Here is a 13528-nt window from a genome sequence, read left to right as displayed (position 1 = left end):
ATTTACGATGAAATAGTTTGAAGCCATTATCTTATCAGCCTCTTTCTCAAACCTGCTTCTACAAAATGAAAAAACACACATTCACAAACTATTCGGCAGATTATACATTAAACAAAAAAGAAAAAAGAAAAAAAGGAAGCATGTGAACCAATATTTACAATTAATATTGGAATTGCGCTCAATGGGGCGATTGGCGTTAACAAACCAAAGCTCGTCGTCTTAAAGTGTCACACATTAGTTAGTTTACATTTATCTAACTTCTTTATAAGTCATGGTGTCCCCCTCCTCTCTCAAGGCGTCTTTTAAGAGTGAATTGGGTCCATGAACTTTAACATGATATCAGAGCCAGTTCCTTCCAATTGTTGGTCGTTCTCCCTTTTCTCCTGCTGGGCTTTCTCCCTGTTCTGTCCACATGTTTAGCCAATAGTGCCACATGTGAGGGGACGTCTTAAAGTGTTTTACATTGGTTAGTTTACATTCATCTAACCTCTTTATAAATCATGATGTCTTCTCCTCTCTCAATGCGCCTTTTAAGAGTGAATTGGGCCATAGACTTTAACACGTCGTGCTTAATGCAAGGCCGCAAGGCATTCTTGTGCGACAAGCTCGAATCCATCAGGCGCGAAATCAACAACCCACCGAGTGTCGCAATTAAGTCCATAATTAGCTCGCCAAGCAGATCGGTGGCATAATTGTAGGCAAGGCAGCACCCGCGATTGTGTGTCCTTGCCAGCATGGTCGCCGTGAAATCGCTATGCAACTTGACGTCAAAGAGCAAGCTGAAGTAGAGCAGATTGAGGAGATTCTCTGCAACGCTGAGGTCGGGTTAGTCGCTGTTATGCTCATGGTGGTGGTCTTCCGGTGTTTGGGGTTAATCGTTAGCCGGGGTGGAGTCGGAGGAAAGCTGGTGGTGCTGGGCGGCTAGGGAGAGCTCCTTAGAGACGGCCTGAGAGAGGGGCTATTGGAGCTTCTCGAGCTAGTCGATGAGGGCGGAGACAGCAGGCTTGGAGCGGAGGACCTCCTCCTGGTTAGGGTTCAAGCATTTTCAGGAATTTGGGGGAGATGAAGACGAAAATGAAGGTCTATACCAAATTACGTGGATTAAGTTCACATTATGTGGCATTGATTTAACACGTAGGACGTATCTAATGGCATTTGGGATAGGTGTCGGCTTTTAAGAGGGATTTAGTGGCAATGAAGTGTACTTTTGTTAAGAACTAAGAGAATTTGTAATGAGGGATTTAGTGGCATTGATTGCATGCACTGGAAATGGAAGAACTGTCCAACTTCGTGGCAAGGTATGTATTCTGGTCATATCCATGAACCAACTATTATTTTAGAAGCAGTGACTTCATATGATCTTTGGATATGGCATGCTTTTTTTGGGTTACCCGGGTCTCATAATGATATAAACGTGCTAGATAGATCTTTTTTATTTTCTGACCTTGCTCAAGGACGTGCTCCTCCTGTCAATTACACAATTAATGATCATAACTATACAATGGGATACTACCTCGCTGATGGCATATATCCGCAATGGGCAACATTTGTAAAAACAATTTCATCTCCCCAAGGGAATATGAGAAAACACTTTGTTGCAGCCCAAGAGTCAGCAAGGAAGGATGTGGAGAGTGCCTTCGGAGTACTTCAAGCACGATTTTCAATAGTGCGTGGGCCTGCACAATTTTTTTACCCTAAAACACTCAAAAACATTATGATAGCATGTGTAATTTTACATAATATGATCGTTGAAGATGAGCGGGATAACAATGGAGCAGAAGACTTTGAGTATGAACAATTCAACCAACCACTTGAACCAGTGACCTCTGGGCCTACAAATGACTTTAGGGAGTTCATTCAAAGCCATCATTGTATTAGAGATACGGAAACTCATTCTCAACTCCAGTTGGACCTTGTCGAGCACTTATGGCAACTACATAGTGAGGCATAAGAACTTGTTATGATCATTATTATATGTTATTTAGACAAACTTTTGTTATTTAGGAACTTCTCATGATCACTTTTGGTTTGTATTAATGATCACTTTTGGTATGTATTAATAAACTTTTGTTATTTAGTTTGCAACTACTAATGACCTGAAAATTGCACTCTCAAGCTACAAATCTATTTGAACAGAAAACATTTGGAGAAAAAGTGGTTTGTTTTGATTATGGAATTATGATTATCGATCTTTTGGTTTTGTCATCATCAATCTTTAACAGACTATATGATGCAGGACAAATTTCTTTTCTCCTGATCTGTCTCAGAATATACGAATCTTAGCATCGTATTAGGAATAAGTGGTTTGTTTTGATGTGGTAAAGGATTAGGAATGGTTCACGCTTGGAATAATAGGAATTCTTCTATTCATGGAACAAAATGTTTTATGGGTTTAATTTAATGGTGTTAGGTGTAGTTTGTGGCAGCCAAGAAAAATGGTCTAGTTAAAAGGTTTAAATACTATGATCTTTGTTTGTGATAAAAGCAATATCTTTTGCGTTTCTGAAATGCATTAGTATTATTCATATGAAGTTGCCTTTTTTAATATACTTTTTCCATGATGTATTTCGGGCTGTGAACCAATTATGTAGTCCCTTTGAAGTCTATAGGGATATTCCAAATATCACAAAACTCAGGGAGAAGTTTAAGAATATCGAACAAATTCTCAAGTCGCATGTGTTTTCTGATTCTCCAGTTAAGTTTTCATCAAGGTTCTTGCCATATTTAAGAACCAAGTTTACATGACCCACTAGCTAATGCTCTTATTTATTTATTTTCTCTCTTGATATTCTCAATTGAACTTAATTGTTATTCTCCTCGAGGCATATCCCTTATTTCCATTTATTCATACTCTTAATAGATCCAAACTAAAACATTCATGGGTACCTTACATACATGCGTACATAAAAGTCAAATTTGCAGTTAAATTCCGTTTATTTGCTGAGAAATAGATACAGAGGAGGAAGCTGCTGATCGAACACTCCACATACAATCAAGGAGTGTTCGATCAGCAGCTTGGGGTTGACAACTTAACCAAATAAACCAAGCAATATTAACACAAAAATGGGCCGATGTACAATAATTAAATAGTTTCTCAAAATGGGCTGATGTACACTAGAGCAGGACACAAAATAAAACATCAAGATCCACCTATGCAAAGCATCATAACTTTCAGTAGCTACAAAATTCAGCCTCTAGAGCGCACTAGCAAAATAGAATAGAACTTAAACTAAAACTAGCGGCTTCAAAGGTAAAGAACTAACAAAAAAGAGAGTGATATTTTGGCCTTCAAGGATTGCCAATTTGACTTTCAATGATTGTCTTTTTAACCTTCAAGGATTGTCTTTCTGCGTCGACGAACATATTGTTCTAAAATGTTTAAAATATTTAATACCGACAGTGTATTTAACCCCAAAGCTCTTGTTCAATCACTGGAGTTATTTAAAATATTTAGAGAGGCATTAATTAATTGGTCATCTTTGTTACACGGAGGGTGCCATGTTTTCAAGAAGTATAATTGATGAGGACAATGGCAGAGAATTGATTATTATTTTTATTATTTTGTTAAAGAAAGATTTGTAGACTTGGGGACACTTTAATAAGAAAGATCAGGGAGGGGGTGGGAACGAAGGGTGCCATGTTTTCAAGAAGTATGACTGATGAAGACAATGGCAGAGGATTGATTGTTATTTTTTTTTTTGTCAAAGAAATATTTGTGGACTTGGGTGCCATGTTTTCAAGAAGTATGATTGATGAGGACAATGGCAGAGGATTGATTATTATTTTTATTATTTTGTTAAAGAAATATTTGTGGACTTGGGGACACTTTACTAAGAAAGATCAGGGAGGGGGGATGGGAACAGAGGGTGCCATTTTTTCAAGAAGTATGACTGACGAGAACAATGGCAGAGGATTGATTATTAATTTTTTCTTAACGAAAGATTTGTGGACTTGGGGACACTTTAATAAGAAGGATTTGTGGACTAGGGAGTCAAGGTAATGATAGCCTTTTCGAATTCTTTGGATCTGCAAATTTTTCTTTTGAATGCAAAGTGTATGATTGATGAGGGATCCACCCAGCAATAAGAACTGGAAGGGATTGGACCAATTACAATTCGTGTTTTTTAATCCTTTCCGAACTGCCCTTGGATACTCTCCAATTCCCTTGAAAAGGAGAGGATCCGTTTCCTAGTCTTCACGCGTGCACAACATGGTCCAACTTTATGCTAAGCTTGCACTTTGGAAAAAAGAGACCCTTCATAATGCATTTATTGTTGGGGAACAAATTTGATGTTGGGATTTGGGTGTGGGTCTTTTTTCTCAACTGAGGTGAAGTCAGGTTGGGTGACATGGCCAGTGAAGACCACCCTAGACAAACCTGAAGCGTTTAGTACGTCCTTTTCAACGGTGTGGATTACAACTCTTGGGTTTATTAGTCTTAATGTTGCAGGAGTTATCACATATTCTTCCATGTTTTTATATTTTCTAAATAGCTAAAAGAATCGTCAATATATATGGCAATTGTACATGATGTCCACAAATGCAGCACAAACAAAATGATTTAACCCCAAATTATATTCAAATTTATTACATGAATCAGTCTACCCATTCTGCTACTTGACGAAACCCAATCTTCCAAACACTAAACTAGCAAATAAAACACTGCAAATCTCAGAAACCCACAAGCCAAATGTAACTAATAACACAAATTGCAAAATTTCGCAAACCCAGAATCCTGAAACCAATATAAAACACGCCAACCAACATATCAAATACAACCCACATCAAAACAAAATCAAAAGAACCAATCTTGCACATCAAAACAAAAGCAAAAGAACTAAACTTAAGAATTGGGTACGGCAGAAAACTCACGCAGAAGAAAAGGGGCCAAAAGAGATGGTTCTCGTGGAGAAGCTAGAATGAGACCTATAAACCCACAAACCAAAATCAGAATCTGAGATCAAAATCAAAACACATAAATAAACCAAATCAAATATGAGATTTAGAATCAAAACCCACAAAACAAATTAAACCAAAATCATAAACCGAATCAAACCTGAGATTCACATTTTCAAGAGGGAAGAAGCTTGCAAGAGGGAAGGAGCTCAACCTTTTCTTGGCTTCAGGAGATCGAGAACGCGGGAATGTTGAATATAGAAATAGAAAATATGAAGAGACAAGCGAAGCTTGGCTCCGCAGACCAGACGAGCAGATCTACCAATCACCAAATTCACTGTAGCACTGAGAAGATTGCTGCAGAGGTGATTTTGAGCAAACTCAGTAGAATTTGGTGAAAAAGCTTATTTGAGGAGCTCATTACAAATGCTCTAAGCTACCGTTTGCGATAAAAAAAAAAAAAAAAAAAAAAAAAAAAAAAAAAAAAAAAAAATGAATCTCAGAAGGAAAAAATAAAAGCGCTAAACCACATGACAGTCAACGGCAATTCCAAACAATTGCTTATGCCCTAAGGCCTAAACCTATGAGGCTCTAAAACAAGACATGGCCCATTAGGCATTAGATGGTGAGTTTCCATTGATGGCCCAGGCCCCACCAGCATGAAGCGAAAACCTCGCCGAGGGTAGTATAGGTATATGGAAAATGAATGAGAGAAAGGGAACGAATCCCAGAGACCATTGGAAAAAATAGCGCACCAGAGAAACTCTCATTTTGCGGGTCCAACGAAACCAGACAGACCTAAAGCAGCCACTTCAACAGTAGAATCAACACCCCAAAGAGTACGAATTCTGACCTTCAATTTCACATTTCTACAATATTTTCTTTTTCCCAGCGTCTGACATCAACTCTGGATCCAACTTTCTTGTATCATAATGGATAAAACCCATACCTGATTGTTTCTTGATCTGGGTATTTTATGATTAAGGCTTTGATTCTCAGTGCGGAAAAGCAACTGGGTATCTTTCAATTTTCAATTTGTCCATAGTACTAGATCGTGGTTGAACCTACATTCACGACGTGGAGAAGTGGCAGAAGTGGCCTTGATTTGATCAAATTCTTTCTAATTCGATTGTGCATGTATGTTTTTTTAATGTTCTTTGGGGTTTATTTAGTGTTTGAGGTTTGTTGGTTGGATTTGGATAATTGAGGGTTGCTACTAATAATATCATTTAGAATTTGGTTGATTGAAAAATCCGGGAGGAAGTAAGTATTGTTGAATACTCATGCACTCAATCAATTGTGGCCTTCTTAGATGTCCTTTGAAGAGGCAAATTATGCTGTGTGTACTGGTGGCTGAAACTTCATAACTTGAGGAAGAAAATGTGAAAGATAGCTATGGAGTTATCATAAACTCAGAGTGGGACATTAGGCAATGCAGAAAGTTTATAAACATTGTTACTAAGAGGGTAATTTAAAATATTGGTTCACAGGGATGACCAGTATGTTGGATGAATGAATGACATAATTTTTTAATCTTGCAGGGTTTGCAGAGGAAGGTATCTTTTTGATTAGCTGAACTCTGGTTTGTTTTTTAGTGTTTCTAGGTAAACACTTGGTCTTAACTTTGTGGTTGTCAGTCTCAATGTTAGAGAGGATGTCCTGGAAATGGACTTTGCCAAGTTGTGTTAGTGTCATGCATCAACAACTAAATCAATAATAATAATGCAACCCGAGATTGGGCTATTAGAAGAACTCAAAATCTTCATTTCTTTTCTATTTCTTTCTTTCTTCTTCTTCTTCTTCTTTTTTTTTTTTTTTTTTGGTGTGTGTGTGTTTATTTCTGTTGCCCTAACTTTTTCCTCTTTTCCCTGTAATATTGACCATCTCTATTCCTTTTCCAGAAGCATCAAACTGAGAGCGCAAGCCAGATCAAATTAGATGTTGTGAAGTCCTTTGATTTCTGCCCTTGAAGGTTAGGAGTAACCAGGGATAAGGAAGCGTAAACAAGTCAGAGATGTTCTCATTGTTTTATGGACTTTGGAAGTATATGTTTAGTAAGACTGAGTTTCATGTACTCATTCTTGGAATTGACAAGGCGGGGAAAACTGTAATGCATCATCTTCTTATTTTCTGTTAGATTACTGAACTCTTTGTGTCATCCTTGAAATGATTTTGTCCTCAAATTCATCAACAATATATGGATCTTTCAAACTTTATCTGTGTTGAAAATATGTGCTGGACATCACTCATAATCCTTGCATAATCTATTCATCTGTAGACTTTGTTGGAGAAGTTGAAGTCACTGTACTCAAACTTGGAAGGCCTGCCCCCTGATCGAATTGTTCCTACTGTAGGCCTAAATATTGGTCGTATTGAAGTGTCGAACACGAAATTTGTGTTCTGGGACCTCGGAGGTCAGGTATGTCAAATTCATATGTAAAATTATGAAATTTATATGAGTATGTTGCACAGACACACACATGCACACCCTCATATATTTCAAGAGAAACAATCGTTTTTGGGTGCACCAATATCAAAACTTCATGAACAGCTGGAGAACCAACATCTAATGGTCATTTTAACTTCTATTATAAATTAGAGTGGTCATTTTCTGCAGTCTTTTACATCCCATTAGTGCTTGTTCTATATTTATACTTAACGACGACCAACCTGGTACTGGGATGGTAGAAGGCATTTTATGTAGATGATAATTGTTCTTGGAAATGCTACTTTGACGTTTTTCAACTTCACATATTGGATCTGCTTAGCTGATGTGGATTTCTTAAAAGAGGTAACTAGGTCAATTTCCTTTATATGCACAACTGGGGATTTGAAACCATTCTCCTGAGATTCCAATTGTAGATAAGGGGAGGGTATCGGCTCATCTATGGCAAGTTAACTCCCACTGTTGTTTGATAGAGAGCTCGCAGGAAAATAAGTTATGTGGCTGGGTTTTATTTTATCACAAGGCAAGTTGGAGGCATCAACTTAGTTTAAGGAAGGCTTTAGTCCGTCTGATTGCTACTTGACAAATTTAGATTGAAATTAAAACTCTTGCATAGCATAAGATGCTAAAGGTGCTAAGAAAAAAAAAAAAGAGCAAAAAATAGCTAAGCTGCATGAGACATATTTATAGTAAGTCTATTTCTTGGTGCCTGATTTGATGCACCGCACTGAAATTTGGCACCGCAAGCTTGTGTAGCCATTATACTAGATTGGTGTTCTTTCTTCTTCTTTTTATTTTTCCTTTTGTTGGTGGGGGGTTGGGGGGGTTGTTTATGAAGTTTACTTACTGATGCAAGATCTTGATCCTGTCAGCCTGGTCTTCGTTCAATTTGGGAGAAATATTACGAAGAAGCACATGCCGTGATATATGTAATTGATGCTGCTTGTCCATCACGGTTTGAAGATTCAAAATCTGCACTGGGTAAGTGATGTTCAATTACATTAACTTGTGTATGCATAGTGCCATCTGAATTGACAGCAATTTTTATGGTAAGGAAGACTGATTGGAGTTAACTCTTGAATTATGCGCTAATTCCTTCAATGCATTACCAGAAAAGGCTCTTCGACACGAGGATTTGCAAGGAGCCCCTCTTTTGATACTAGCAAACAAGCAGGTGAGATCAGCTGTTCTCTCTTTCCATCTCAAAAAGTGCTTGAAATCTTGATATGAAATTCCCAATAAAGTTATGGCAATTTTTAGCATATTGTTGAAGTTAAGAAACAACAGTGTTGACCATGTTGGAATTGAAAAATTTTGTGCATGCCTTCTTCTGGGTGAATATCTTATACGCATTGACTTCTTTTGAGTTGGAATTGTTTATTTTAACATAGTAGACCATTTTTTTTTTAAAAAAAAAAAAAAAAAATTATGAATAATTTGCTGATCCTATTCTCTTGTATTCGAACATCTTTAATCTTTTGAACTGTCAAAAGTTATCCTCCTTTGTGTCTGATGAACTTTGGCCCCGGATGAAATTCTTGTTTCCATTCTATTGTGCTTTATATGGAGAAAGAGGAAACGCTTGATAAGCACTTCATATCTTGAGATTTTAAGCGTGTTCTCTACATTGCCCTCTCTTTCTTTCTAGAACTGAATGGAGTGTCGTTGTTTTCTCTTCTCTCTTGCCATTTGTGTTTCAAATGACAGTCACAGTTATGGAATGATAGTGAGGTAGAACCAACAATAATCACAAAATCACACGGTGAAAGTAGAGAAGAGAAAGAGAGGATAAAGAAGCAAAAAGGGGGGGAAAGAAAGAAGTTAAAGGGAGAGAACGAGAATCAATTCCACCTATATTTTATTTCATCAAAGTCTGCCTCTATTATAGTATAAAATACATTTAAATAGATGAACGACTAAACCCTAATCTAATTGACTTTGGGCAAAGCTCATTTATTAAATTACAAAAATACCTGTAATTCTTGAAAATTAAATAGAGCATAGAACTAAATACTAATAACCCAATTAACTACTTACAAAAAATAAATAAATAAATAAATAACCAATTAACTAATAGGACCTAAATAAACTACATGGACCAATATTACCAGAAAATTTAAAAATAGAATTGATTTTTAAAATTAAATAAGACTAAATTAAAGTAAAATTCATGTCTCGCCCCTTGCATCATATAGTCATACTCACTTCATTACATCTCACTTTGATGTCAGGATCTTGCTGAAGCTGTATCCGCAGAAGAACTTGGTCGATATCTTGATCTTAAAAAGTTGGATGAAAGGGTTTACATGTTTGAAGCTGTTTCAGCATATGATGGGTAAGAAGATATATGTAACTGGTCCTGTGTGATTCCTGCTTTTCATTTTCTTTTCCTCATCTTCGCAGCTAAATGTTCAAAAAGTTCAAGCAACAAATTTCTGAAATTTGATTGCAGGATGGGGATTAAAGCAGGTGTAGAATGGTTGGTGGATGCAATGGAGAGAAGCAAGAGAACTCAAATGTTGAGAGTTCGTGCTGGTGTAACTGGCCCTGCTTCTGCATAGAAGAGACTATATCACATTTCAGTTCGTTTTTCACCTTTTCTTTTTTACATCTGTAGATAAATCATAGCCATTATTGGATTCTACTTGATTAAAAAATATATTTTTTTTTTAGATATCTTCAACCAAGTATTGCTTATTGAATTTCTTGCCAAATTGCAGATAGTACTTATTTTGTACCTTCAGATTTGTATTACAAAGAATTATTGTCTCTCCTGCTCGGACATACTGCTGTTGTGATGCTGGAGCCTTTATGCATTTTTTTTTTTTTTGGGGTGGGGGGGGGGGGGGGGGGGGGGGTTCCTGGTACGATCCTATCACCAGGCAGAGAGAGTATCTCAGAAACAAATGGTTTTATACAAACTGCATCCTTATTTTTACATTTTAAAATTGTAGATGAAAATAGGGGTGGCAAAACCAACCCTTGTATATTTGCATGTCCCTAGCTGTCCGATAAGCGGGTGCATTATTATTAACCGGTTCTTCATCTAAATTCTAGCCCTAATGGTGATGACACATGCTCATCTATAACCATTTTTGAAAATTCTTTAAAGAGCTTCACCCATGATTGTAGAGTATGCTCTGAAGTTTGATGCGACTAAAAGTGATATTCAAATTGACCAAAAAAGCTTCTTTAACTTTCGGAAAATGGTTTTTGTTTTTTAACATCGTAAACTAGTTTCACCTCTCGCTCGCTCAACCCGCACACCCAACTAGACTTCACGCTCAATTCAGACCTCCTTCTCACTCAACTTCAAACCGCACAGCTCCTCTCTTTGCTCTGCACATCTCCTCTCTCTCATGGATTTCGTATTTCTTCGGCTTTTGCATCTCCGGCACTCTCGTCTCTCTCCCTCTCTCTCTTTGTTGGATTGTCTGAAGGTATGGTCACGAAGTCTAGCTGGCTACTGCATCAAATTTAGATTTTTTTTTCTCTAGAGAAAGAAAATGATTTAGATTTGTGGATTTTTCTACGTAGATTTCGTCATTTTTGGTGAGCCAAGGTTTGGTGGCTGTTGAATTGGTTGAGTCTAGCTTTCTTTGTTTGGATTCAATTTTTTTTTTTTTTCTCCGTCATTTTCGTTTTGGACTTTTACTGTCTACGTACTCCCTTCAAATTACCACTCAATTGACAATGTCCCTCTTAAACTTTCAATTGGAATAATATTTACCTCAAACTACTATACAGTTGTTAATGTCCTCCAACATCAACAGAAAGACAAAAGTGAGACAAAAAAATAAATAATAACAATAATAAATGAAAAACCATAGCAATCCCAAAAAGTCCTAACTATTCATTAACCCATTCTCTCTTGCTCTTTTCTCCTCCAAACCCCTGTAAGTAAATTCAACTCTCTCTCGTGAATTCTTTTCCAGTGGTTTTCCGGTGAGTTGGAGGCGAGGGATTAAGGAGATTCGGTATCTCCGGTGATCAGAAAACCGTTGTTTATTTCACACTGAAACTGTGTTTCAATTATTTTTTTTGTTACCGGAAAACCGTTTCTAAAGATTGTTTCTAGTTGATTTTGTGCTATATTTTTAATGTCTGTGGCAAAGTTAGTTGTTGTGGTTTTTGTGCGAGAAAGTTAGATACAAATTTTTTTGTTCTCTTGTTTGCTTATTGAGAACAAGAGATTTCGGGGTCTATGGTTGCTCTCGATCTAAATCACTGACACTTCCAAAGCTTCCCCCCTCCCTTTCTCTTCCATTTTTCTCCTTCCCTTCCCTTTTCCACTGCTTACGCCTTCTACGAGGTTCATATCCGGTAGAACACTTTCTAGCTCTATCCGCCTATTCGGAGGCAATTTATTTGCTTTTTATGCTTTTCGTTTCCACAACACAGAGAACACCGGTTTCCACCATCTTCCTCCACCGTGTTTACTGTGATTTTTGGCTAGGTGTTTGGGTTGAAATCTTTGGATTTAGATCTACGCTCCTCCGTCAAATATTGCACGACACTTGCCTCACCAGTGGGTTCGCTGGCATCTTCCGCTTTCACCGATGGTTGCCACCTTGTCTTCCGCATTTCACACATCGGAGCATGGCATACACGCGCCTGAGAGTTTGTCTCCCTTTCCGGCGTTTGGTGGCCACGCTTCTCCCTCTAGCCTTCCCCTGCCCCCAGTTTTCGGTGGTTCCTGGCGGCCTCTACGATCCCTGCTGGAGAGAGGCCTTCCAGCGGCACGCACTGTCACTTGCGGCTACCAGTCCACCCCACTCCACCGACTCTCTGTTGTTGTTTTATGTGCTATAATTTCGTTACTTGAGTTATTGTTTTCCTTTATTGAAACTATTGTGTTTGAATTTATGTTAGTTTCTCTCTTTTCCGTGGTCTTTTTTCCAGACTCTAACAACGTTTTTACTATTCCTACCATATTTTGATAGTTCTTTTGAAATCACCTAGTGCGGCCTTTTGAAAGGACTTAATCATTTGTTTGTCCCATTTCTTACATTTGGTAAATATCTCAACGCTGTTTCAATGTGGTTTGGGCTTACTATTGGGGAGCCCACTCATTTTTCGTTATTAGGCTCGCCCACTTCTTTCTTTCATATCAGAAGTGAAAAAGATATATCCTTATAACCCTCTTTTTTATTCAATTAAGTAAAAAAATCATTGACGCTATGCCACATCCAACAATTGTTTTTCGTTTTTTCATTTTAGATTTTTTTTTTCTTTTTGTTTTATTAAGGGTATTTTTGTAGACATAATACATTGACAACTTTTTAGTATTTTGAATAAACATTGTTCCAATTGAAAATTTGAAGAGAACTATCAATTAAATAATAGTTTGAGAGAAGTACGTGCATTTTTTCTCTTTTTTTTATTTTTTTTATTTTTATGTGCTTTGTACTAAACTGGGTAATTTGATATGCAGATCTTTTGTTTTAATTGCTTTATTTTTTTTCATTTAAAAAGAAAAAAAAAAAAAGAAAAAAAAAAAGAAATGAAGAAAAACCGAGTAAACAGAGCACACAATAAAGTAATTAGAGAAAACTCAATAAACGAATTAGAGAAACCTCCTTTGTCATTGCCAATTGCCAAGCTTAGCTCAAAAGTGTCTGCATTGCTCCAACATATATAAATGGGGGGAGGGTAGCCCATACCAACCACTTGCTCTTGCCGAGTGGATGAAGGTGATACCGAGATTGCGGTAAGGTGAAGAAAGCTCCCACATTTTGAAAAGAGAACTACTACTCTTACCAAATTCTTTTTTTAAAAGTTGATTCTTAAATGATGTGTTAATTATGAATGATATCTACTATTTTGAAAAATGTATAATAAGATAGATGGCATATATCATTAAGAAACCACTTTTAGAGAAAAAAATTTGAAAAGTAAAGCATTTTTCTTTAAGAGCTTACCTTGTGTGGAATTGGTTTGGTCACCTCTTTGGTGTCCGAACTTTGGTCCCCTTGTAAGTTTAATTTGGTACCAACCTTTTATGAGCAAATCTATGACAAACACCCATGGTTATTGAGACATTTACACTTCCCAACCAAGCAACCTCAATAGCAAGCTCACCACAATCCCATATTTCACTCATGACCACTTCGACTTCTCTGAAGTTTTTGGCCCCTAAAACCATCACCACCACCCAAACCGCCAAACCCCAACCCCTCATCATTA

At 37.2% G+C, this 13528-nt stretch overlaps 1 protein-coding gene across 3 annotated transcripts; it reads left to right on the top strand.

Moving 5' to 3' along the window:
• Nucleotides 1-5586: 5586 nt before the first annotated feature.
• LOC133859434 (uncharacterized) lies at nt 5587-10181 on the top strand. Of its 3 annotated transcripts, none has more exons than XM_062294840.1 (8): nt 5587-5735; nt 6798-7003; nt 7175-7315; nt 8215-8323; nt 8455-8516; nt 9574-9677; nt 9795-9924; nt 10063-10181. In XM_062294840.1, the coding sequence occupies exons 2-7, from the start codon at nt 6911-6913 to the stop codon at nt 9901-9903; spliced, it is 618 nt and encodes a 205-aa protein (XP_062150824.1). In that variant the 5' UTR covers nt 5587-5735; nt 6798-6910; the 3' UTR covers nt 9904-9924; nt 10063-10181. The 3 variants fall into 3 exon arrangements, with proteins under 3 accessions (XP_062150824.1, XP_062150823.1, XP_062150825.1); XM_062294841.1 differs by lacking the exon at nt 10063-10181 and adding an exon at nt 6438-6500 and having other exon boundaries at nt 5595-5735; nt 9795-10047; XM_062294839.1 differs by lacking the exon at nt 10063-10181 and having other exon boundaries at nt 9795-10047.
• The last annotated feature ends 3347 nt before the right edge of the window (nt 10182-13528 follow it).

The sequence above is a fragment of the Alnus glutinosa genome, chromosome 2 (assembly GCF_958979055.1).
Source record: "Alnus glutinosa chromosome 2, dhAlnGlut1.1, whole genome shotgun sequence".
In the NCBI taxonomy this organism is placed as follows: Eukaryota; Viridiplantae; Streptophyta; class Magnoliopsida; order Fagales; family Betulaceae; genus Alnus; species Alnus glutinosa.
This window is presented reverse-complemented; position numbering and strand designations above follow the sequence as displayed.